Here is a 24,849-nt window from a genome sequence, read left to right as displayed (position 1 = left end):
ATCTATGTTTAAGGCTGGAAGTACAAGAGTTTTCGTCTCGGGGAATTAAGGGATATAGGAAATTGGTGGGAAAGTGGAGTTGCGGCCCAAGATCACTCATGATTGTATTGGATGGTTGAGCAGGCTCGACAGACCGAATGGTCTACTCCTGCTCCAAATCTTGTATTCTTATAGTGAAAGAGTAGCTGACATCCTTTGCCAGAGTCAGGAGATATGGTCAAGTTTCTACCTTGGTCAAGCATTTTGAAGAATTCTAATTCAGGGTTAGGACTGATATTTGTACAAATTTCCCAGAGAGCTATTTTCCTTATTCAACTTCCTTTTCACTTCATTTGTCAAAGGTTTACCAATAGTGATCTGCATTCGTTCAAACCTGAAATTAATCAAACTCGAGTTGGAAACATCAAGTATGTGTGTGCCTATGTATTGCACATTTCCTGTCCTCTCACAACTTGAAAATATTATTATTCAGCTATTCATATGATAAAACCGAACAGACCTTTTAAGATGGATCCGATAGACTTCTACCCAAGTCTATTAACATTCTGAATGTGTTAAATCATCCAGGCCCCCCTTGACTAGAGGACATGTGTTCAATTGTTGGAAACCTTCACGACCAATTAGTCCGTTTACATGTCATTGAACTGCTAACAAGTCAGTCCGCAGGGGGGTGGGAACCTGAGACAGAAAAGTAGAGAGCAGAAGTGGAAGGCAGAGGAAATAAGGGCTAGCAACAAATAGGAGCCTTAGTACAAAAAAAGTGTAAAAATGTTAAAAAGACAAATATTTTAGATTAGACTGAAATGCATGTAACAAAAGTGATATTAGTTAACGGTGGCATGGTGTTAGGCAGCACGGTGGCACAGTGGGTGTGACACAGTAGTTAGCACTGTTGCCTCACACTGCCAGAGAGCTGGGTTCAATTCAGGTCTTGGACGACTGTCTGTGTGGAGTTTGCACGTTCTCCCCGTGTCTGCGTGGGTTTCCTCCGGGTGCTCTGGTTTCCTCCTACACTCCAAAGATGTGTAGGTTAAGTTGATTGGTCATGCTAAATTGACCCTTAGTGTCAGAGGGATTAGCAGGATGAAAGTGTGGGGTTACGGGGATAGGGCTTGGGTGGGATTGTTGTCTGTGCAGGCTCGATGGGCTGAATGGCCTCCTTCTATACTATAAGGATTCTATAAAAAAATGTGCTACAATAATCATGGGTGACTTTAATCTATGTACAGATTGGACAATAATTACCAACAATACCATGGCAGATGAATTCCTCGATTGTGTACAAGATGTATTTTTAGATCAGTTTATTGAGGAACCAACTAAGGAACATACAATCATAGATTTGGTATTATGCAATGAGAGGGGGTTAATTAATAATCTCATTGCACAGGGTCCTTTAGGGAACAGTGACCATAACATGATAGAATTCTTCATTTGCATGAAAGTGAAAAAATCCGATCTGAAACTAGGGTCCTAAATCTAAACAAAGGAAACTACAAAGGTATGAGGTAAGTTGGCTAAGATAGATTGGGGAACTTCAATAAAAGGGATGACGGTGGATAGGCAATGGCTAATATTTAAGGGACAAATTTATGCATTGCAACAGTTATACATTCCTTTTTGGTGCAAAAACACAACGAGGGAAGTGGCCCAACCATGGCCTACAAAATAAATTAAGGATAGCATTAGATCCAAGGAGGAGTCATATAAAGTTGAGAGAAAAAGTAGCAAGCTTGAATATTGAGAAGAGTTCAGTATGGACAAAGAGATTGAGAGGAAAAAAAGGAGAGTAAACTTGAAAGTAACATATAAGCGGACTGCAAAAACTTCTTAAAGATTATAAAAAGAAAATGATTAGTGAAGACAAATGTAGGTCCCTTACAGTCTGAAACAGTAGAATTTATATTGGAGAAAACAAAATGGTAGAGAAATCAAACACTTTAGTTCTGCCTTCCGGGAAGAAGGCATAAATAATTTCACAAAAGCTAAAGAATCAAGGGTCTCATGAGAAGGAGGAATTGAAGGCAATTAGTATTACTAGAAAAATAGTGCTTGAGAAATGGATGGGACTGAAAGCCAATAAATCCTCAGGGCCTGATAATCTACATCCTGGGGTACTAAAGGAGGCTGCCGTGAAAATAGTGGATGTAGTTGATGTCAGCTTCCAAGATTCTGGAACAGTCCTGGCAGATTGGAGGGTGGCAAAGGTAACCTCGCCATTTAAAAAGGAGGGAGGGAGAAAACAGAGAATTTCAGACTGGTTAGCCTAATGTCAGCAGTAGAGAAAATGCTAGTGTCTGTTGTAAAGGGTGTGATAACATGACACTTAGAAAATATCAATTGGATTGGACAAAGTCAGTGTGGATTTATAAAAGGGAAATCATTTTTGACAAATCTAAAGTTTTTTTGAGGACATAATTAGCAGAATAGGTAAGGGTAAACAGTGGATGTGGTATGCCTGGTATTTCAGAAAGTTTTTGATTAAGTCCCACGTAGAAGGTTAGTGTGCAAAAGTAAAGTGCATGGGATTGGGGGTAATATATTGGCATGAATTGAGAATTGGTTAGCAGACAGGAAACAGTGAGTCGGAATAAATGTGTCTTTTTCGAAGTGGCAGGCAATAACTAGTGTGGTAACGTAGGGCTCACTGCTTGGGCCCCAGCTATTTACAATATATATCAATGATTTGGATCAGGGAACCCAAAAGTAATATTTCCAAGCTTGCTGATGACACAAAACTTGGTGGGAATGTGAGTGATGAGGAGGATATTAAGAGGTTTCAAGGTGATTTTTAACAATTTTAGTGTGGGCACATGCAGTATAATGTGGTTAGATATGAAGTTATGCACTTCGAATGGAAGAGTATTATTTAAATGGTGATAGAGACGCAAATGTTGATGTACAAATGGACCATGGTGTCCTTATACACCAGTCACTGAAAGCAGGCATGCAGATACAGCAAACAGTTAGGCAGGCAACTGATATGTTAGTCTTCATTGCAAGAAGACTTGAGTACAGGAGAATACAGTTTAACCGCAGCTGTACAGGGCCTTGGTGAGACAACAGAGTATTGTGTGCAGTGCTCCTTAACTAAGAAAGAATATTCTTGCCATAGAGTTAGTGCAGTGAATGTTCACCAGACTGGTTCCTGAGATGACATGATTATCGTATGAGGAGAAATTGGATTGACTGCGACTGTATTTACCTGAATTTAGAATAGTGAGAGAGGATCTAATTGAAACATATAGTATTATGACAGGGCTGGACTGACTCGATTCAGGGAAGTTGTTTCCTCTGGCTGGGGTGTCTAGAACATGTGGTCACAGATTCAGGATATAGGGTAGGCCATTTAGGACTGTGATGAGGGGAAACGTCTTCACTCAGGTTGGTGAACCCATGGAATTCTCCACCATAGAAGGCTGTAGAGGCCAAATCACTAAATATATTTAAGAAAGAAATACATTACTAGACTCTGAAGGTGTCAAGGGGTATGGGGTGAGCACAGGAGTACGGTATTAAGTTAGTGGATCAGCCATGATCATGTTAAATAGCGGAGCAGACCGAAAGGGCTGAATAGCCTACTATTTTCTATGTTCCTATGCTGCACCTATGGGGTGAATTTTCCCGTTCTGCCCACCATGGGAATCGTGGCAGGTGAAAGGTGGACCATGGGAAGGCCCGTTGACCTCGGATGGGATTTTCCGGTTTCACGGTGAGTGTGGCCGGAAAATCCCACCCTATGTTTTTGATTGGCTGAAAAATCAACCTTTGAAGCCATTTTTGCAGCACTATTTTTTTTTAAAGCACCTTTCTCCTGACTGGAAGGATAGAGCAGATTAATAAAGTGGAGGAGACAGTGATTTTACACTCTTTAAGGGGTAGAAGTTAGAAAATATAGATGAATCAGAGGAGAAAAATGGAAAAAAATCAATTGCTGAAAAGTTTAAGATTGGATACCAGAAAATGGAAAAGAAGTGAAGACAAAACTGATGACTGGAAGGGCACAAATAAACGTCAGGTTTTTTAATAGTTTTAGAGTTGTCTGAATAGTTTCCATGACAAATTCTCAAATGGATTTGTGCTGCATTTATATTACTGTGAAAATATATACATTATGAACAAGAGAAATAGATAAACAGCTTGAAGGCAATATGGAGGTAGAGCCACATTCTGAGCCAGTGAAAGAAGTGATTTAGAATTTGATAAAATACATACTTCACTTTTCTTCTCAAAAGCTAAACAAAATACTCCCATATCCGCAGTTGCTGGAGAGGATGTGAGGATGTGCAGTTTTACACATACATGATCCAAATGAACCGCATTTTGGACAGAAACTGTACTAATACAGTATGCTTTAGGTTCAACTACAAGGTGATACTACTTGTTCCCCCAAAGGACTGCACAAACCTGAATTATAGTTAGTTAGTTTTAGCCAGAAAATGGATACTACTTGGACCAAACTTAAAACTTTGCCAAGTGTCAACTTATGATTGTGTTTGTGTGGAAAATGAAGGAATTAATGATTTAACTTTGAAATAGAACAAGCTTGTCAAGTAGATACGGTCTACTTAATGCTTAAACTCAGTTTTCAAAAGAATTGCTAATTCAAAGTATGCAAGCAAAGTATGTTGCTAAGATATTTACTATTTCCAATCATGGTATAACTTACTTAGATGTGTATTATTTACAAATATGATTGCATTACCTGCAATTCTGACTGCGAAATTGTACTGTGATATAGATAATATTTAGAAGAAAATACTAATCTACTTGGAATACCTGAATATGTTCATATATTTTGATGATTTTACTGAGGGTCTTTTTAACTCTGTGTTGATTGTACATAAATTTATGTAAATCTCACATTTATATAAAAAATGCACAGTTTATACATAATGAAAGAATCATAGAATTTTGAAGAAAAAACTGTCTAATTTTTTTAATGGGTATATTTCTATTTTATTTTCTAGATGCTGAAGAGTATCAACCACCAATATGGAAATCCTATTGTAAGTTTAAAACCTGACTGTGTGAAATACATGATAATCTATATGTTTTTATACAAAAGTAAGCTATAGTTACGCATTTGATGTTAACATAGCATCAGCAATATAATTATTTCCCCCTCCATTTTAATGTCAAATTAGCATGTAAGCTTTAATTTTATTTTTAATTAAGTCCGTAAGGACAAATTAACAGATGTACTTGACAATAAAAGAGAGCATTAATTTGTCTAAAATGGTGTTTTAGGAATGAAATGCTCCATTTATACTGCACAACTGCATAATAGAAGGTGGCTGCTACTGCTGCTCTGAATTCATTTCATTTATATTACAGGGCAACTTCAGAGTTTTGGCAATAGCATTGAAACAATTAAAAGTAGCAACTGCCTTTAATTTTATTTAATTAATCCTTTCTCATCTCTATCCTCTCACATCACTGCAACGATTTGTGGTCTATTCAACCTCATGACAATGTCTGCTGGCAAGAGGGGTGGATCAGCATATTTCAACAGCTGCTGTTAACTTGTCTAAATGACATTCTGTCCTAATTCAACAGCACATGCACAGTTCTTCAAAAAATCATAATCAAGACTTCAATTTCTGGACAATGGGACGACTTCTATTTGTACAGGGGAGCAATGTGAAAACCAGTGAAAGAACCAATCCCATCCACAGCGAGGAAAAAATGGTAGTATTTGGCAGCCAATGCTGTGACCATTACCCTTTGCCACCAAAAACAATTTTTCACTTGAATATCATTGGAAGCCACCTCACAAGGTGGCTGCCACTGCCCTTTGAGGCTCTGCACTGACTTGGTAAGGTTAACATTTTGGTTTCCTGCTAAAATCTGCAACCCCCACCCCCATTTCAAAATCTTCAATCTCCAATCCTTCTGAATTGTTTCACCTTGTCTCTGTAGTTCTCTTCAGCTGTCGTGATCTAATGAACACCATTCACAGTTCTGACACACCCCATTATTTGCAACAGAGCCCTCTGCCACCTCTTGTGCTCCATCATAGCTACCTAATTTCTATCTGTAATCTCTCTCCATTTCCTGTATAGTATTCTCTAAGTAAATTGCTTTGGGACATTTGGTATGCGAAACTTGCTATGTAAATGCAAATTATTTTTATAATTCAGGTTCACAATTCAGTGGCTATTAATCACTTGTAAAATGGTAGACTCATGGCCCGAGGAACCTGATGGATTAGATACATTCCGTTCATCTCTTGCCCCTGCTTTATTTCCAACCTATAAGGGATGAAAGTATTCTATGTCTGCTGACTGTAAGGGTTCTGTGGCGATTGTCCCTTTCAGGATCCATCTGCAAAGTAAGGGTTCCATGACCTGGGGAACTAATCAAGGAGCAGGGAGGGAAGATCATCTTGGTGTGCTCGGGTTTCTGCTACTGAACCCTCTTGGGAGCTGACTGGCACCCATGAGGCTGCAAGCCTTTGTATTATAGTTAGACATAAATAAACATTTGCAGTTGTTATTTACCAAACTGATGAAAGGAATCATTTCTGGTTCCATGTAAAAGAATTTTGAGAACAGTCAAATCAGTCCCTTAGGGAGATGGATGGTTAGTTCAAAACTATTCCTAATTTTTTTATTATTGGAAATTTTCATTGCGATTCTCCCAAAAGTGCTGAATTGGTGGAAGAACTGTTCTAAATCCCGACTGTTCTGTCAATTCAGCTTCTCACCTGAATCTCTGCACTCTGAGCACTGCAGAGGCCCCAGTTGGGAATCTCATTAAAAGCCCAGGGGGGCTGGGTCTATTCACGCTGGAGTTTGACAGTTCTGGAGCTCTGCGCATGCGCAGTAGCCCCAAACTGTCAACCTCCCATTTGCTGGCCAACTTGATCGCCGGCCAGCCTGGGATCACCGCAATGCTGCCCCTCCAGCCCTCCCCCAGGCCCGATCGCAGCCCCCACAGCAATTCCTGGGCCAGCCCTGACACCCCTCTGTCCTGGAGCATCCCGATGTCCAGGCCCCACCCCATGCCCAATGGGCAGTGCCAAGGTGCCCCCTGGGCATGGGCACTTTTCTCCTTGGGTAGTGCCTGGGGGCATAGGCTGGCACTGCCAGAATGCCCATGCCCAGGGAGCACCACCCCTCTGCCGCCCAACCCCCTTGGAGGCCCCGATTGCCCCCCCCTTCATTCGGCAGTGTCTCCTGCTAGTTCCCTGAACGTGGGGAGCTAGTCTGAACCCCGCCGGAATGAAGTACTCCTGGTGGGGTGGGAGATTCAGGTCCTGATAATTAACTAATAAACATATTTAAAATACATGCAGAAAAGATTTAAATGACTTACCTGCCTTCCCACCGATTTCCAGTGTGGTCTGGCCGGCGACTGTTCTCCGGCTGTGGGAGATGCGCATGCGTAAATTCCTGTTCAAGGCCGGAGATGCGCGTCTCCCACCGCGACCCGACAGAAAAGTTGCGGGTCGCAATGGGAGAATCACAGCCTTTGCTTCCATACTGGATACCTGGGTTCAGATTATTCAGAGCTCCCATATCTGAAGCTTAGCTGTTTCCTTTGACAACTCACTCTTTTTAGTTAAGCTTTTTAGTGACCCAGGGATTGTGACAACGAAATGCGCCGGATACTGCACTGTTGCACTTTCTTCCTCAAGCATTATCTCCATCTTTCGGAAGGCATACTGGAAAATACTAGTAAGGTGAGGCCAACTGTTCCCAATGCTGGATTGAACACAATGCAAATTCCAGTTAAATTCAATCTATTTTATATTTTTGTGACAGTGTTAGCCAGGGCCTATTTGGTAACATTCTTGTTCCTGAGCCCAAACTTGAGTTTTCAAGTCCAACTGCAGAGCATGAAGCACAAAAATCGAGGCTGACATTCGGGTACAGTAGTGTTGCACAGACTTTCAGATGAAAATTTGAACTGACACCTCAACTGCTCTCAGGGAAATGTAAAAGATTCCATGACACTATTTTGAAGAAGAGCAGCAGTGTTTATTTGCAAGGCAACTGTGTTGCTCATATTCTGATTTGTCTCCTTGGAGCTCACAGCCAACAGTTTAATTGGGATGTATAATTTGATCCTTTCTGCTGTTGGGTAATTCAGAGACTCTGCAATGTGTGGTTTGACCCAGTCATTGTCAGGCAGGCTCCAAAGTTCATGATGCTAACACTATTGTTTTCAAAGAACCAGAAGGGCGATCACTCCCAGTTTGGGAGCACTCACCGTGTTCACACTCCTGAGTTCAAAAAGGAAGGCGAGGTGTGGAAGGATTTAAAAATGAGAAGGAGAATTTTAAAATTCAGATGTTGCTGGAGCAGGTCAGTGAGCAGGGGGATGATGGGTGAATGGGCTTTGCTGAGTTAGGCTATGGGCAACAAGGTTTTAGACGAGTTCCGACTTATTGAAGATGGGAGCTTAACTGTGAGAACATTTGAATTGGCTAGTCTGGCAAATACCAGATAACCATTCTAAGGCCTTGACCTCCTTCCCAAAATGTGCACGTCCTGAATTTGGAATGATTTCTTGCAAGGCACATCAGCTGTCCTTTTTCACATGTGCATTGTTATGGGGCTGAGCCCAGAAGCTGACACATCCTCACCAATCCCCCCCCCCAATCCATTCCCACCAGAGCCACGCATGGACTTCTCATTTGTGGCTATATATATGCCTAGTCACTCGAGCCTGTGGCCTGGAACACAGGTTGAGAGATGGAGGAGGAAGGAGCTCAGGGGAATATATGTCTTGTTCTGTTTTCATTTCTTATTCTGTACACGAGCTGGCAATGCTCATTGCTGGTGATGGGTGCCTAAAGTGAATAATATTTCGTGGTTAAGCACTTTAATAAGTGACAAACTTTAAAAGGAAAAAATGATTCAAGTTTCAACAAAAACTGATCCTGTTACAGTTTAAGATATTTCCAGTGTATGGAGAAACATAATGATTGGTACTGCTGGTACCTGAAATGCTTAATTGAATTATTCTATCAGGAAATTTCTTCAATTATTAGAATGTTGCAAACGTTTTTCACAAAAAAAGCAATACCAATTGTGCTTAATTTTAATTAATTTTATTCCACATAATCAACACAATTTAATTACAACCTTTTCATCTATTCCTTGATGGGGCTGAATAAGTACTCATGTTTTGAATTGATGTAAAATACATTCTATTCTATCCACTTTGCCTGCCTGTGGAATATTGCTACTGGTGGATTTGCAGCATGTATTTGGGCCTGCTGTGAAGACTACTTGTCTGGACAATTTTTCATTCTCCCCTCGGTCGTATTATATTTGATCCGGTATTTAACTGAGAAATAAGCAACCTGCTTCCTCTCACTGGAAAACCTGAGCATCTGTCGAAACTAGTAATTTGGCTTAAATTGGTTCTTTGAGTTGGGAGTCCGTTGCTGTTCATCTGCAAAAACGAAGCTATTCCTTAACAGCTGTTTTGATGATCCAATTGATGGGCCATTTGCTCGGAGACACAACAGTAGTTGATTAACTATTTTACATCCACACATTTTTCTATGGACATAGGGGAATTCTTACTTCCAAAAACAGGTGATCTATTAACAATCTGAAACCTGACTTCAAACGACGCACTTCTGGTTTTGCGAAAGGTGTGATGAGGGGAGGGTGGGCAGCCAAACCGCTCACAGGAGGCAGGTTGATCATTTAAATATTATAATGATGCAGCATACCTCAGAATTGACCACAATTAAAATGGAAAAATTGACAGCCCTGCAAACAACCAAGCGTTCCTTTCAAAGACTTCTGCATTTAACTGGGGTGCATTTGGCTGTGAGCAAACCTCCTGGGAGAGGTGGGGTGCCAATTTCAATATCCTATACGCCCATTAAGAATGATCTTAACATGAGTTTTGGGATTTAATTGTGGATGCATGGGTTTTCTGGGCTTTTAGAAATTCACCAGTGAAAGCAATGTGAGGGCATAGTGGTAATTTGAGGGCTTAAAAAAATGCTCGGCAAATATTCTAATAAATATTGAAACCTTACAGTTACTTCTTTACCTAATTGTGTGAAGGGCTTTTGTTCATAGTGCTTATCCTGAGAAGTTACTTCCCTACTTTGGAGGTTTGTACATCTGAATTGCACTTTGCTGCTGCAAACTATCACATCGTCATGATTAAATAAGAACATACTTCGAATAAGGAGGAGACATAGGCCATTCAGCCCCTTGAGCCTGCCCTGCCACTTAATAAGATCATGACTGATCTGACAGTAAGCTCAAATCTGCATTCCGCTCACCCCTAATAACCTATCACCCTGTTGCTTACTAAGGATCTATCCACCTCTGCCTTAAAAATATTCAAACATTCTGCTTCCACCACCTTTTCAGGAAGAGAGTTCCAAAGACTCAGCTCTAATCTCCATTTTAAATGGCCGATCGCTTATTTTTAAACAGTAACCCTTAGTATTAGATGCTGCAAGAAGAAGAAACATCTACCCTGTCAAGAACACTCAAGATCTTATATGTTTTAACTCCAGAGAATGCAAGTCTAGCCTGTCCACTCTTTCCTAATACAACAATCCACCCATTCCAGGTATTAGTCTGATAAACCTTCTCTGAAGTACTTCCACTGAATTTACATCCTTCTTTAAATAAGGTAAAAGGGGCGATTCTCCCAGCCCACTGCTCTGCTCTAGCAGCACAGTGGGGCAGGAGACATCAGCGGAGGCCATTTCGCAGGCTTCCCACTGAGCGCCCGAGCCGATAATGTCTCCCAGCTCCCCACTAACGGGGAACAGACAGCTGACCCCGCTGGAGGAAAGAGGGCCAAGGAGGCCCACCCAGGAGGTCGAGGGTAAGCCTGTTGGCGGGACGATCGTGGGGGTGGGGGGTCCTGCTGGCAATCTGCACAAGGATTGGTGGCAGAGGGAGGGAGGATGTCGATCAGGGCTGGCCACAAGTGGGCGGGTGTGGGGGGGGGGGGGGCTGGGGTAGGGGGGGGAGGAAGAGTGGAGTTTGGGGGGTAGCGGGGAGTTTGGGAAAGAGAGGGGACGGGAGAGGTTGGAGAGAAGGGGATGGGAGGACAACATCAGGGCTTGCCCGCAGAGGTAGGGGAGGCCAGCGATCGGCTGGTTGGAGGGTTGGTAGGCCAGCAATGAGGGATCCTGGGGCTGGCCAGCAATCGGGAGGCCGACATTGTGGAGCCACTGTGCTTGTGCCGATCTCAGCGCATGTGCAGCGGCTTGCAAAGCACTATGCTGCCAGCCTGTCCAGCGGGAATAGGCCCCACCCCCTGATTTTCAGAGTGAATCCCGCTAGGGCACTCTGCAGTGCTCAGAATGTGGACAATTCAATCTGAAAATCCAGCTTAAAAAAAACCAGTGGGGGTTTCTCCTGTTTTCATGCGAATTGGGGACTTAGAATTTTGGGGGGAAAATCCCGGCCAATGAACAGAGTCCTCCAAATGTGGTCTGATTAGTGCCTGTAAACTGAAGCATAACCGCCCGCTCTTGTATTTTGTTCCCCTCCTAAATTATAGCATTCTATTAGCTTTTCTAATTACTTGCTGTACCTGCAAGCTAACCTTTTGTGACTCATGCACTGAGACACCCAGACCCCTCTGCATCTCAGAGCTCTGCAGTCTCTCAATGGTTTGATAGTGTTTTTTTTATTCTTCCTGCCAAAATGGGCAATTTCACATTTTCCCACATTGTACTCCATTTGCTTGATCTTTGCTTTCTCACTTAACCTATCTATATCTTTTTATATCTCCTTATTTTCTCTTCTCAATTTAATTTCCTACTTATCTTTGTGCCATCAGCAAATTTGGCATTGACCCCTTCAATCCCTTCATCCAAGTCATTTCCACAAATTGTAAACGGTTGAGGTTCAAACACTGATCCCTGTGGCACACATCTTGCCAACCAGAAAAAGACACATTTGTGTCTGCTCTCTCCTTTCTGTTAGCTAGCTAATCTTCTATCCATACCAATATGTTGCTCCCTACACTATGAGCTTTTATTTTTTACTGTAACCTTTGACGCGGCATCTTTTGAAATACCTTCTGGAAATCTAATTGCAGTACATCCACCAGTTTCCCTTTATCCACAGCACAGGTTACTTCCTCAAAGAACTCCAACAAGTTGGGTAAACATGATTACCTTTTCACAAAAGCATTTTGACTCTACCTGATATCTTGAGCTTATCCAAGTGCCCTGCTATAATTTATTTAATAATAGCTTCTAACATTTTCCCTACGACAGATGCTGTTTCAGTTTGGACCTTAGGTGAGGTCCAAAATGATGAGCAGGAGGAAGAGAAGACTATGAGCAGTAGGCACACCAACAATAGCAGAAGCAGCAGTAGTCTGGTCCTTACAGACCTGTCACTCCACAAGACAGAGAGCAGAAGTGATAGCTGCAACCAAAGTGGGTACAGGCAGAGTTTGACCTTCCTGGTTATGTCAGAATAGCAGTAGCCGAGGAAGTTCAGGGTCTCGTGCCAGCTGGTGGCAAACATTTGCAGCCTGCTGGAAGAAGTCATGTTGTCAAGCGGACTGGATGGCCACACTTTTCCAATGCCCTCAACTGCTTTGTTCTTGGCTCCCTTAAGACTGATGGAGACATTTGCAGGATCGAGCAGTTGATGGCCTGTAGGATAGGTGACTGATGCCATGTTTGTCAGGCTAAACAATTATGCACACTTTGTCACTCATGATGCCAGTCAGAATAAGCAGATGTTTGGTTGTGTTGCTTTGATTGCATGTTCCACTGCATGCATGTGGCAACTAAAACATTGTCAAATCACTCAGGATTACTATCTGCAACAAGAGATTCCACTCCATCAGTGTGCAGTTGGTGTGCAAACACACAAAGATGTTTATGCAGGTGTGTGCACAAGATTCCCAGTCAATTGCCATGAGACTTTCATCCTGTGGCAACCCACCATCCATGATCACTTTGCACCTTGAAGTAGACTTATCGACTGGTTGCTTGGAGACAAGGTTTATCCACATTGTGGCAGATTACACCAATGAGGAATTCAGTCAATGATACCCAGGAGCAATACATTTAAAGCCATACAATAACCAAATGTGTCACTAAACCAGGCGCCTCAAAGGATCTGCAGGGCCCTTCAGTACCTAGTAGCCAAGGTCTCCCAAATGGTCGTGGTGTTGTGCACTCTTCACAACATTGTGCAACAGCAAAATTTGGATATTCAGAAGGAATAAGGTGTAGAGCACAGAATCACTTCAGAGGAGGAGGAGGAATGGGATGCAACCTGGGCAGCAGCAGTGGCGCACGTTGCTGCATGGGTGCCCTCCTTATTGCTTGGTTAGATTCAGTGAGTGCATCATGTGACATCCATTCCATCACCCCCCTCAACCCACTCTTCACAGAAAACAATACAGCCTTGCAACAGCCATGCATTCCTTTCAAAGACTGGCATTGTTTGGCATTAAATCTTGTCTTAGCATTCATCACAAGTAGGAAGGACACTGGACAGGCAGCCAAAAATGGGCAAAAGGGAAATGAAGTATGAACAAATAATTTTTATGTGGCTAAAATATCAAACAGAAACTCATCAGTTTGACATTAATACCATTGTAATGTACTGGAGTAGGCTTGAGAAAGCAGAATGAACTGGTTGTTGTGATGCAACTGTCAGGAGGTAGTTGAATATGCCACTGTACTCCCCTTTTCTGCCAAGCCTAGGTTAGTAAACCGCTTTCAGCATTAAATTCAGGAGCATAGCACTTCATTCCTGCTGCTCATCTCCAAAACAATCTCTAGCCACACTGTTTTGTTTTCACTGACAGGCTTCTTCCTCCTGTCAGGAGGGAACAGTTTCTCCCTGTGGACCTATGCAGCCTAGAGCATCACTAAAGTGAGGCGCAGACCTGGAACATTGGGATTTGGTTCTACCAAATGCTTCTTTTGTTCTACTGCTTCCAGAATCCATCAGTGGTCACCTTTGCAGCCCCCTTTTAAATATCAGAGTTGAAATCCTCTCATGAGGATCATCTTTACACCTACTCAACCTAATTGACTGGGAAATCTGAAAGTCTAGTGCAAATGCAATGGCTGTGTTTAAAAGCCACTGACAAATGCTCTGAATTTGCTTCCGGGTTTACCAGATGCCACCAAACGACCCTGCAATTGCCCACTAAATCAGATCCAAAATGCTTCCTGTAACTGCATGTTGTCTTACACCGCATGTTGTTTTACACTTGTTGACAAGCTGCATCATATCTATGTTGAGATGTACATATCAATGAGATCCTAATCTGAACTAGAGTTTTAAGCTCATGTAAAATATTTCCCTGAGGTTGGGACAGGAGAATCAGTGGGTTATACAATTTATTGTTGATACAGTAGGACTGGCAGGCATCAAAGATTTGACAAAATTGGAAATATTTTATCTCTTTATTTTCATCTCATTTTAGTGACTTGTGAACAACTTCAGTCAAAGTAAACAAATATCAATGAAAACCAGTTAACTAATTCTAATTTCTTTTAGTTGTGATTCCGTATGGGGTCATCTATTCAATGAAAAACGTGTTGTTTTTATGGCTGCCTTCACTGTCTACCCATCTCTATTCAATGATAAGACCTGACTGGAGCTTGATAGGCCTTTGTAGTTGACAAAACCACTGTTCACTCCATGAAAATAAACAGAAACAATAATAGAATCTGAATGGTGCACAGTGTTATCTCTTTTCCCACTTTGTACATCGTGATTCATTTTAAAATATCTCCCAGTTAAAATATGATACATTTGCCAAGTTTAGCTGATTTTATCTTCATTATCTTAATTAAATTATTCTTTATATATATATATATATGTATACAATTTCACTGCTATTGGGAGCAAGAAAAATCTTCCCGCACTGTTATCTGTTATTTTTAAATTTCTATTACCCTCTTGTATTCCTATTGTGTGGCAAAGAATGCTGCAATTGAAACCAGCTACTCGGCTATATGGAAGATGAGTTGTCTGTCCATATTTATTTATTTAGGTATACGCTTGCTTCCTCCGACTGTTTGTGAAAAATAGCTAGGCTTTGCTTAGCATATATGTTATTGGTGGTTGTGGATCGCCATGATCAGTTAATTACAGGAATTCATTTTGCCATAAGTTAACAGTGCGCTACTAGGTTATCTGAAAATATTTCCATTTGAATATGCTTTCTTGATGATTATTTTGACCATCAAGCTGAAAGCACTAATCTAGCTTTTTCTTTCAGATGCTATTGGCCCGTTGTGCATTTTTAATGTTTTCACTATTTCTTTTGGATTTTGAAGATTCCAGTCTTTTCATACACAAATGTCATTTTTTTGCCTCTTCAGCTTGAACTTAAATAAAGCATGCAGGCATTATTATTTGTTGGATGGAAGGACAAGTGGATATTGATATACAAATGTTCTCTCTATGTACTCAAACAGAAAAACCTGAAGTAATAAAGAAGTTTTCACTCCATAACACTAGCTCAGATAGGAACAGAATTAGGCCACTCGGCCCATCGAGTCTGCTCCACCATTCAATCATGGCCGATATTTTCCTCATGCCCATTCTCCTGCCTTTTTACTCATTGTCATGACAATGTTTTTTTTTAAATTCCCTATCTTTGTAATCTCCTCTAACTCCACAATCCTCAATTATTTGGTGTTTTTGTCTAATTCTGGCCCCTTATGCATCCCCAATTATAATTGTTTCACCATTGGTGACCGTGCCTTCAGTTGCCTAGGCTCCAAGCTCTGAAATTCCTTCCCTACACAGTCCATCTCTCTATCTCGCTTTCCTCCTTTAAGATAATCCTCAAAACCTACCTTACTGACCAAGCTTTTGGTGGTCTGATCTAATATCTCATTAGGTGGCTTATAGTCAAGGATGGTTCAAAATGAATATTTTACACAATATCTCTTAATTGCAGAATTAAAACACATAGATCAGCAATGTGGGATCCAGGTATTTAACTCCAGTGATGTGTTGGACACTCTGCTTCATCGGTGTATTTAACATGCTAACATTATCTTATTCTGTTTTTGGACAGTGTATCAGTTACAGCAGGAAGCCCCACGTCCGAAGAGAATTATTTGCCCTCGAGAGGTCAGTTGGAAATTAGACTGCAGTAAAGTGACAACACATTTTTGACCTTTGTTTAGTGCAGAATGTTTTGATTATTACTACTGATGGAGAAGAAAGCCCCTGCATATTGTGTGACCACCAGCATGTTGAAATGGCAAGTTATTTTGTCAAATTGCCAAGTTCCCACCCATAGGAATCATCAGGATCAACGCCGCAGTGAATTCGGTATTGCAAGCCAATAAGTGTCAGTGATTTAAGCGTTTTGCTGTTCATCCATGAGGTATATAATAATGTGAAAGATTTTCATAATTAATTTCCCCAAGAGCAATTCTACACTCATTAGCCTGAATGTCATGTGGTTAGTTTGATGTTGGTAAAGACAGATACTTGTAATGTAACATTTGCTTTTTTGGCATAATTTTCATCCTAAACGAAATGAGTCAGCATTTCATTAAATATTTGTAGACTCAATGCTGTGCTAAAAATTTAAATCACTTTTATATTTTCTATTCTTTAGGCTATTGCTTTATTACCTCTGCATCAGTTCTAATGCTGTGATAATTGTACTGATTTGCATCAGCTTCCCTTCAGTAGTATGATTATGTTGCTGCTGTGTGCAGGAGTATGTCATTAACATTCTGAATGGCTTAATATGAATTGTGCAAAATTGCAAAAGGGCAGATTAAAATATTAAAAGATTTTCATACAGAATCCTCTTCTGCTTTATGACTTTTAACAGGGTCCTGTTCATACGTATACCTTTGACATCAAGACATTCAGTTTAATGAAGTTTGACTGCATAGCTTCAAAATTACAAGGCTGGCGGTGGCAGAGATTGAGAAATTAAGATCCCTAGGTTTATGCAGCATACTGGTATTTTTTTCCAAAGAGCCTTATGAGAACCACTGAAATTTTATAAATTGACCCCACTTCTGGTTTTGTGTTTTTCTCACTGGCTCTGCCCCTTGATTCATACTCTATAAAATTAACTTATGGTTATTGCATTTTAAAATAAATATTCTATGAAAATGAGTTGTTGCTTTCAAAGGATAACTTTCTTTTTGAAAAAAATATTCTAAGATTCAGTCTTTCTTGTATAAGCATTTTTGCTGGATTTTGCTGAATGCATTGTTTTGTATAGGGTTGACTTTACCCTGCCAATAGTTGGCCAAAAGCTCATTTGCTTGCAGAAAAGTGCTGAGGTTGGAAATTCGTTTTGGCAATTCCAGTGGAAACTCCAGTATGTTCAGAATTCCGAGGCCTGCACTTCTGCCCTATTTGCCCATCATATCCTCCTTCTCGTTTATAAATCCCTCCACAGTCTCAAGACGTCTTATCTCTGCATTCTCTTCTACTTTATTTTAACTTCAATGTCTTTGGTGCACAACTCAAGCATTTCCCCTTCATCTCATCATTAATGGAAGAGCCTCCAGTCACCAGTGGCATTACTTTTTGGAATTCTGCATTTAATGCCCCCCCCCCCCCCCACACACCCCCCTTGCTCTCCCCCAGCCCTGCCATCCCACTGATTGTTTCACCTCTTCTAAAAATCTAATTTTAATCATTTTTAAAAGCCTGAATTAACCAAGCTTTCGGTCACCTATCCTAACTCCTACACAGTCACTTGATCTATTTTCTTTCGATCAATATTTTTTCTTTTTCTCTCTCCCTTCCTCCAGTTCCTACTGTAAAGTCTTTTGGGATATTTTCTACATTAAAGCTGTACCGGGGCGGCACGGTAGCACAGTGGTTAGCACTGCTGCTTCACAGCTCCAGGGTCCCGGGTTCGATTCCCGGCTCGGGTCACTGTCTGTGTGGAGTTTGCACATTCTCCTCGTGTCTGCGTGGGTTTCCTCCGGGTGCTCCGGTTTCCTCCCACATCCAAAGATGTGCAAGTTAGGTTGATTGGCCAGGTTAAAAATTGCCCCTTAGAATCCTGGGATGCGTAGATTAGTGGGTAAATATGTGGGGGTAGGGCCTGGGTGGGATTGTGGTCGGTGCAGACTCGATGGGCCGAATGGCCTCCTTCTGCACTGTAGGGTTTCTATGAAAGCTGTCATACAATTACAAATTTCTGCATGTAACAAACATCTTTATAATTTAGTTCATGTGTCAGATTAGAAACACATCCTTCAGGGCTGTTATTCAAATCATGCGAAATATAATCATCTTGATATCCCGTTTTTGCTGTTATAAACTGTAGTCATCCACTCTACCATTAATAATCTGAAATCTTTTGATGAAAATTTCTGTGGCAGTTGCCACCTGGTGGGTTTTCCATAACATTACACTTGGACTTTCTAATGCAGTAAATCCAGAGAACACTTTAGAATTGTTGTTCTAACATATAATTACATTTCAGTTTCAATATTTATCAATGAAATTTGGTAGCTCAAAGGGAAATGTATGTCAAGACTTTTTTATTTCTGTAGGAGAGATTGGCCTCCAATAACCCTACAGTATTGAAATCCATTAAACCAACGGGTAACCTTTCATTTATTGAATTTTGAATAACCTTGAATGTAAAAGTTTTTTCACCCACCATTGTGAAGTTATTTAGTAATACCAACTGTCAAATCACACTGATATGTTCTGACACATTCGAATCTCCTTTCCAGTAAAATGATAATGGCTCCTTTCTCTTCTGGATCTTTTTCACGGGATGTGGGTGTCACTGGCTAGGCCAACATTCATTGTCCATCCATATTTGCCCTTGGGCAAGTGGTGGTGAGCTGTCTTCTTGAACCACAACATTCCATGTGGTGTAGGTACGTCCACATTGCTGTTAGGGAGAGTGTGCCAGATTTGACCGAGCGGCAGTCAAGGAACAGCAATATATTTCTAAGTTAGGATGGTGAGTGGCTTGGAGGGGAAAGTTCAAGTGAAGGTGGTGGCATTCCAATGCATCTGCTGCCCTTGTCCTTCTAAGTGGTAGAAGTCAGAGGCCTGGAAGGTGCTATCAAAGGAGCTTTGGTGAGTTGTTGCAGTGCATCTTATGGATGATACACACTGCTACCACTGTGCATTAGTGGTGGAGCGAGTGAATGTTTAAGGTGGTGGATGGGGAGCCAGTCAAGTGGGCTGTTTTGCCCTGGATGGTGTCAAACTTCTTGAGTGTTGGAGCTGCATTCATCCAGGCAAGTGGAGAGTATGTGACACCTCTAGGTCCAGATTGCAATCCGTTTGCCATTTTTATTTCTTCTCATACATTTGCTCCTTTTTCTGAGCTTTCTACCACCGCCTCTTTCAACAAATTCAGAGACTGACTTGTTCGGGATTTGATTTGCTGTTTGTGAGCTTTATCTGTGTACGAATTGTATGCATTTACACACAGAACACTTAGAATAATTTATCTCTGATGTTCTGGGCATCATGGAAAATAAGTTAGAGTGCTCTATAAATGCAAATTATTTCTAATTTACAGAGTCCAGCTATTGGAAAAAATGCAGTTAGTAACAAAATTCATAATTCTATGAATGATGTTTGAGGTGAATGCGCACTAATTAATTTGGTAAAACATTTTCAACCCAGAGCCATTTCATAGAAATGTCATCTTGTTATGTAACTCCAAAGCGCTTTGCACAAACAACAACATGCATTTATATTGTGCCTTTAATGTCCTAAACTGTCACAAGGTGATTCATAGGGCCACAACTAAACAAAAATCGATGCCCAGCCAAAGGAGGAGACATTGGCCAGGTGACTAAAAAGGTTGGTCATAGGGATACGTTTTAAAGGACATCTTAATGGAAGAAAGCTTAAAGTAATAAATCAGAGGTTATGGCCTAGGTCACTTTCTCTCACAGGGCTATGACTGTAACACTACATTCTGCACTCTCTCCTTTCCTTCTCCATGTACGGTATGTTTTGTCTGTACAGTGCGGAGGAAACAATACTTTTCACTGTATGCTAATATATGTGACAATACTAAATCAAATCAAAAAGATGTAAAATTCACCATATTACTTTATAAATTTGACACCAGGACAGAGTATAAATCCAGTGCAGTATTAAATTTACAAAAACAGAAAATGCTGGAAAATCTCAGCAGATCTGACAGCATCTGTGGAGAGAGAATAGAGCCAACGTTTCAGGTCAGAATGACCCTTCATCAGTATTAAAGTTAGTTTGAAAATAAATTGTGGGTCCTAGCATTTTTCTAACACTTGACTTATGCTTGAAGTATATAATATGCAATATCTTCGCTCAGATTAAATACATACAGCAGGGCAGTCTTCCTTAATATTAATTAAAATAAGTATTTTGAAAGTTGCAACTGCCACTTGTTATGCAGTTACAAGATGTGTACAATGTTTTATTTTTGAGGTTGTTGTAAACATAACTTATATAACGTCTGAATCGTCATTATTTGAAATTTCAATTTAGCAACACATATGCTAATATGACCACTGTAGTAGTACGTTGGACACTTTCCTTATTTATCTTTTAGATCAATTTCTCTCCAAGGACTAATATATGTATATGTTGGTAACAATTTTCTTTGTTTTGCAGGTTGAAAATAGGCCAAAGTACTATGGAAGAGAGTACGTAAGCTATTTTCTTTTTTGTTCTTATTTTCCTCTGTGTTTTGTAAATAATTTTTAAAAAAGCAGGAAATACCTTTTGGGAAGAATAGAAGCTAAACTAGATCAGATTGATGTTTAAGAAGCAGCTGTGCAGCGGAATGCAACATTTACATGGTTTATGCAGGATTGTGTTTCAGTTTGATGATGAATGGTTTGTTATGATGTAAAGCTTGCTTTTTTTTTACTGAGATTGTGTTGCATAAAGCAATTTTACACCGTGCCAAACCAAAAATAATTTCCATATCACATTGTAGCAGAATGCATTACAATATTGTCACACAATCAATGCTGGTTTTGCTATTGCTGCCATATAAAAAGATATATTTTTAAAAAATGAATAAATCTGATTATTCCCCTTAAATTACTTTGTAATATCTTCAGTTTTTCGCTGTTATTTTTCATGAACATCGCATCTTTCATACTCTGTTCTCAGGAATCACTTGATTGATTTTAAGGAGCATTTGTAGAAACTGTTTTATATGTCAGCATGGAAGAATTCTCAAAAATTTGCATTTTGCAGAAAACCATGTTTGCCAGTTTCTTTGTATTACCAAATTATTTGCAAAAACACGAATGAAATGTTAATATCTTGTTGATGCATGACTACAATCTTCTCCTTTTGGCTTCTTCCATTTTACTTGGGGTCACCACAATACTGATTGATCACCCTTCTCCATCTCCTCCTTTCAGACATCCATTTCTCTCCCAATGCTAATGTATTTAAGCTGCTCATCACTGCATCTTTCAATATCGTCTTGCCCTACTTCTCCTTTCTGGCTGTCCCATCTCCATCACTCGCTTAACCATGTTTCCTCTTTCTCTTTGCAACAGTACACCATTTCAATCTCTTCCAGGTTACTTTCTTCAATGCTTCAACAATATTCACTAACCCCTGATGTGCTGGTTCCTGATTTTGCCCTTTCTCATTACTCCGCACATCTATCTTAGCATCCACATCTCATCAGTAACCCGTCATTGTTCCTCTTTCTTTTGATATTGGCTGACTTTCTGCAGTATGTAACAAGCCCAATCTCACAACTTTCTTGTAGCTTTCTCTCAGTTTCAGTCATACTTTTCCATCACATGACACTTAACTGCATTTCTTCCAATAACTCCAATTGGACTAATCTGGTGTTTAATTTCTATTTCCATTCTTCTATCTTCTGCTACTACTGAAGCTACTCACCTTTTCAAGTCTTCACCCATAGGGCATGGTCTTATCTGCCGTTTATTTGATTTGATTTGATTTTGATTTGATTTATTATTGTCACGTGTATTAGCATACAGTGAAAAAGTATTGTTTCTTGCGTGCTATACAGAACAAGCATACTGTTCACAGAGAAGGAAATGAGAGAGTGCAGAATGTGGTTTTACAGTTATAGCTGGGGTGTAGAGAAAGATCAACTTAATGCAAGGTAGGTCCAATTAAAGGTCTGGTGGCGGCAGGGAAGAAGCTGTACTTGAGACGGTTGTTATATGACCTCAGACTTTTGTATCTTTTTCCCGACGGAAGAAGATGGAAGAATGTCCAGGGTGCATGGGGTCCTTAATTATGCTGGCTGCTTTGCCAAGGCAGCGGGAAATGTAGACAGAGTAAATGGGTGGGAGGCTGGTTTGTGTGATGGATTGGGCTACATTCACGACCTTTTGTAGTTTCTTGCGGTCTTGGGCAGAGCAGGAACCATACCAAGCTGTGATAGAACCAGAAAGCATGCGTTCTATGGTGCATCTGTAAAGGTTGGTGAGAGTCATAGCTGACATGCCAAATTTCCTTAGTTTTCTGAGAAATTAGAGGCATTGGAGGGCTTTCCTAACTATAGTGTGGGCATGGGGGGGGACCAGGTCTAAAAACTTGAAGCTCTCGACCCCGCTCCCATGGCAGCGAAGTCAGAGACTTAGGCGGCCATCCAAATCTCCGTTCATTATGATGGGATGGGAAAATCCTGGATGCATGAACGGTGGTAAGATTCCAGCCATAATCTTTACACCTTCACTCTTCCTCAGTCTCAAACTGATAGTCCGTGTATTGGGCTTTCGGTCCACTGATCTTCATGCTGCTGCTTTCTGGTGCTTTTCTCCAGAGACTTGGTCATCTTATCATCATAGAATCCCTATAGCGCAAAAGGAGGCCATTCAGCCCATCAGACCTACAACGACAACCCCACTCAGGCCCTATCTCTGTTACCCAATGTGTTTACCCTGCTAGTCTCCCTGACACTATGGGGCAATTTTGCATGGCCAATCAACCTAACGTGCACATTTTTGGAGTGTGGGAAGAAACCGGAGCATCCGGAAGAAACCCACACAGACACAGGGAGAATGTGCAAATTCCACACAGACTGTGACCCAAGGCTGGAATTGAACCCAGGTCTCTGATGCTGAGGCAGCAGTGCTAACCACTGCGCCACCGTGCCTCAAACATCATTGACAGTGGCATTTCTTGTTTTGCTTGCTCATCCTGCCAGTCAGGAAGAAAAATGGTCTCGGTGCCGATCTCTATAATACAGCTTCAGCTTTGAAATTTTCACTTAGCCCACACTGCTTCTTACTCTAGGCTGGCACGCCTTGTACATGTCCTGTAATAGTTGTATGTATTTCTTGGGGACTCCACAAATTCTAGTACAACTTCAGACATCATCCCCCAGTGTCTCTGCACAAGGCACCCAGTCATAAGCCTTCTCTAGATCGATGAAAACATTCCACATGTTGCGTTGGCCTTCCTGATACTTCTCTATCACTTCTCTCAAAATAAAATGGCATCAGTGGTGCTCCTTCTGGGATTTGAATCCAAACTGACTTTCATGATTTCTGCTATTTTTCTCTGTCTCTGGTCCAGGACTTTCTCCTATATCATGAAGGTATGTAGTAGGCATTTAATTCCTTGGTAGGTTTTGCAATTTTAAGTGTCTCCCTTTCCTTTGAATATTGGTACCAAAATGCTTTGCCTCCGCACCCTTGGATTTGCTTTTTTATCATAACAGTTTGAGTAGCTTGTTCAGGACCTGGATCCCATATTCACTTTCACAGCTCCACACTTTCACTGGTATCTTGTCTGGTCTTATGGACCGGCATAAATTCGATGGGCCAAAGGGCCTTTTTCTGTGCTGTCTACTTCTATGACTCTACTGCTTTGTTATTTTTCATTCTTTTCAAAGCTATTCTGATTTCTTCCAAATTGATGCAAGCTGTCATTCTTTTATTTGCAGCTACCTCTTCTGTCTTTGTTCTCAGCTTTTCTTCACTCATAAGGCAGTTAAAATATTTCCCCACCTTTCTTTGATTTCACCTTTCTTTACTAAGGTTACTCCAACTGCATCCTTGATTGTATATATATTTCCCACATCTTTTGTTAACCTATCTCTAGCAACTGAAGAGAACCTTTTGTCCATCTTTGGTATCCAGACTTTAAAATGTTTATTCCATGGCCAGGAATCTTTCTCTAATGATTACGTTCTTTGTATTTCTTTATCTTCTTTCAGTCCTGACTGTTTCCACTTCTTTAAGAGTTCTTGGAGAGATCTTTTCACACAGTGGTAGTGACCCTACCTGTGGATTAGAAGCTCTGGGTTCATGTGTTAGTTCAGAATTTGATGGCCATGGAAGGTGTGTTCATAACATGACCGAACAGCTTGATTATCAGCATGTAAATCTGTCAAATACGCCTGATAGCAAATGGTAAGAGCAGGAGAATTTCCTGGTCAACCATATTGCAGAAGACAATGGCAAACTACTGCAACACTTTGTCAAGCATAATCATGAATCAGTCCAATGGAAGTCCATGGTCTCCAATACCCTATTTGGACATAGTACTGGTAGGAGGAACAGTTCCTTTTTTATGATGCACAGTGTGTTTTCATTCAAATGCTAAGTTTATTTTCCAGCCTTTCTCCTCCCTGATGATCTTTCACACTTCTTCACCAGTTTTCCTGATCAGTTCTGTAACCATTCTATAATTCCGTGATTCAATGGGCGAGATTCTCCGGCTGTTCATGTCAGCGGGATTCTCCCGTCCCGCTGCAGAGAACGGAGATTTGGCTGAGTGCCAAATTCTCTGTCCTCTCTGGCAGCGGCGCTGGGGTGTGAACGGATGATGAATTCCAGCCAATGTATCTGCCACTGAGTTCCATCTGTCGTCCACGGTGTCTGTCATAATTTCTTCTATTTCTCTTAGTACACTCTCAATCTGCTGTCTGAATTTCCCCTTCAAATGC

General features: G+C 40.8%; 1 protein-coding gene across 1 annotated transcript in view; it reads left to right on the top strand.

Annotated features, from left to right (window-relative positions):
• Window positions 1–24,849, top strand: part of chn2 (chimerin 2) — a 336,658-nt gene that overhangs the window by 149,687 nt on the left and 162,122 nt on the right. Inside the window, exons 2-4 of the mRNA XM_078239728.1 lie at window positions 4,971–5,009; window positions 16,018–16,073; window positions 20,565–20,596. Of these exons, the coding sequence (XP_078095854.1) occupies window positions 4,971–5,009; window positions 16,018–16,073; window positions 20,565–20,596 (127 nt within the window). The remainder of the gene's footprint in view (window positions 1–4,970; window positions 5,010–16,017; window positions 16,074–20,564; window positions 20,597–24,849) is intronic.

This window comes from Mustelus asterias, chromosome 2 (assembly GCF_964213995.1).
Source record: "Mustelus asterias chromosome 2, sMusAst1.hap1.1, whole genome shotgun sequence".
Classification (NCBI taxonomy): Eukaryota; Metazoa; Chordata; class Chondrichthyes; order Carcharhiniformes; family Triakidae; genus Mustelus; species Mustelus asterias.
The sequence above is the reverse complement of the archived record's forward strand: the minus strand, read 5'-3'. Positions and strand labels throughout refer to the sequence as shown.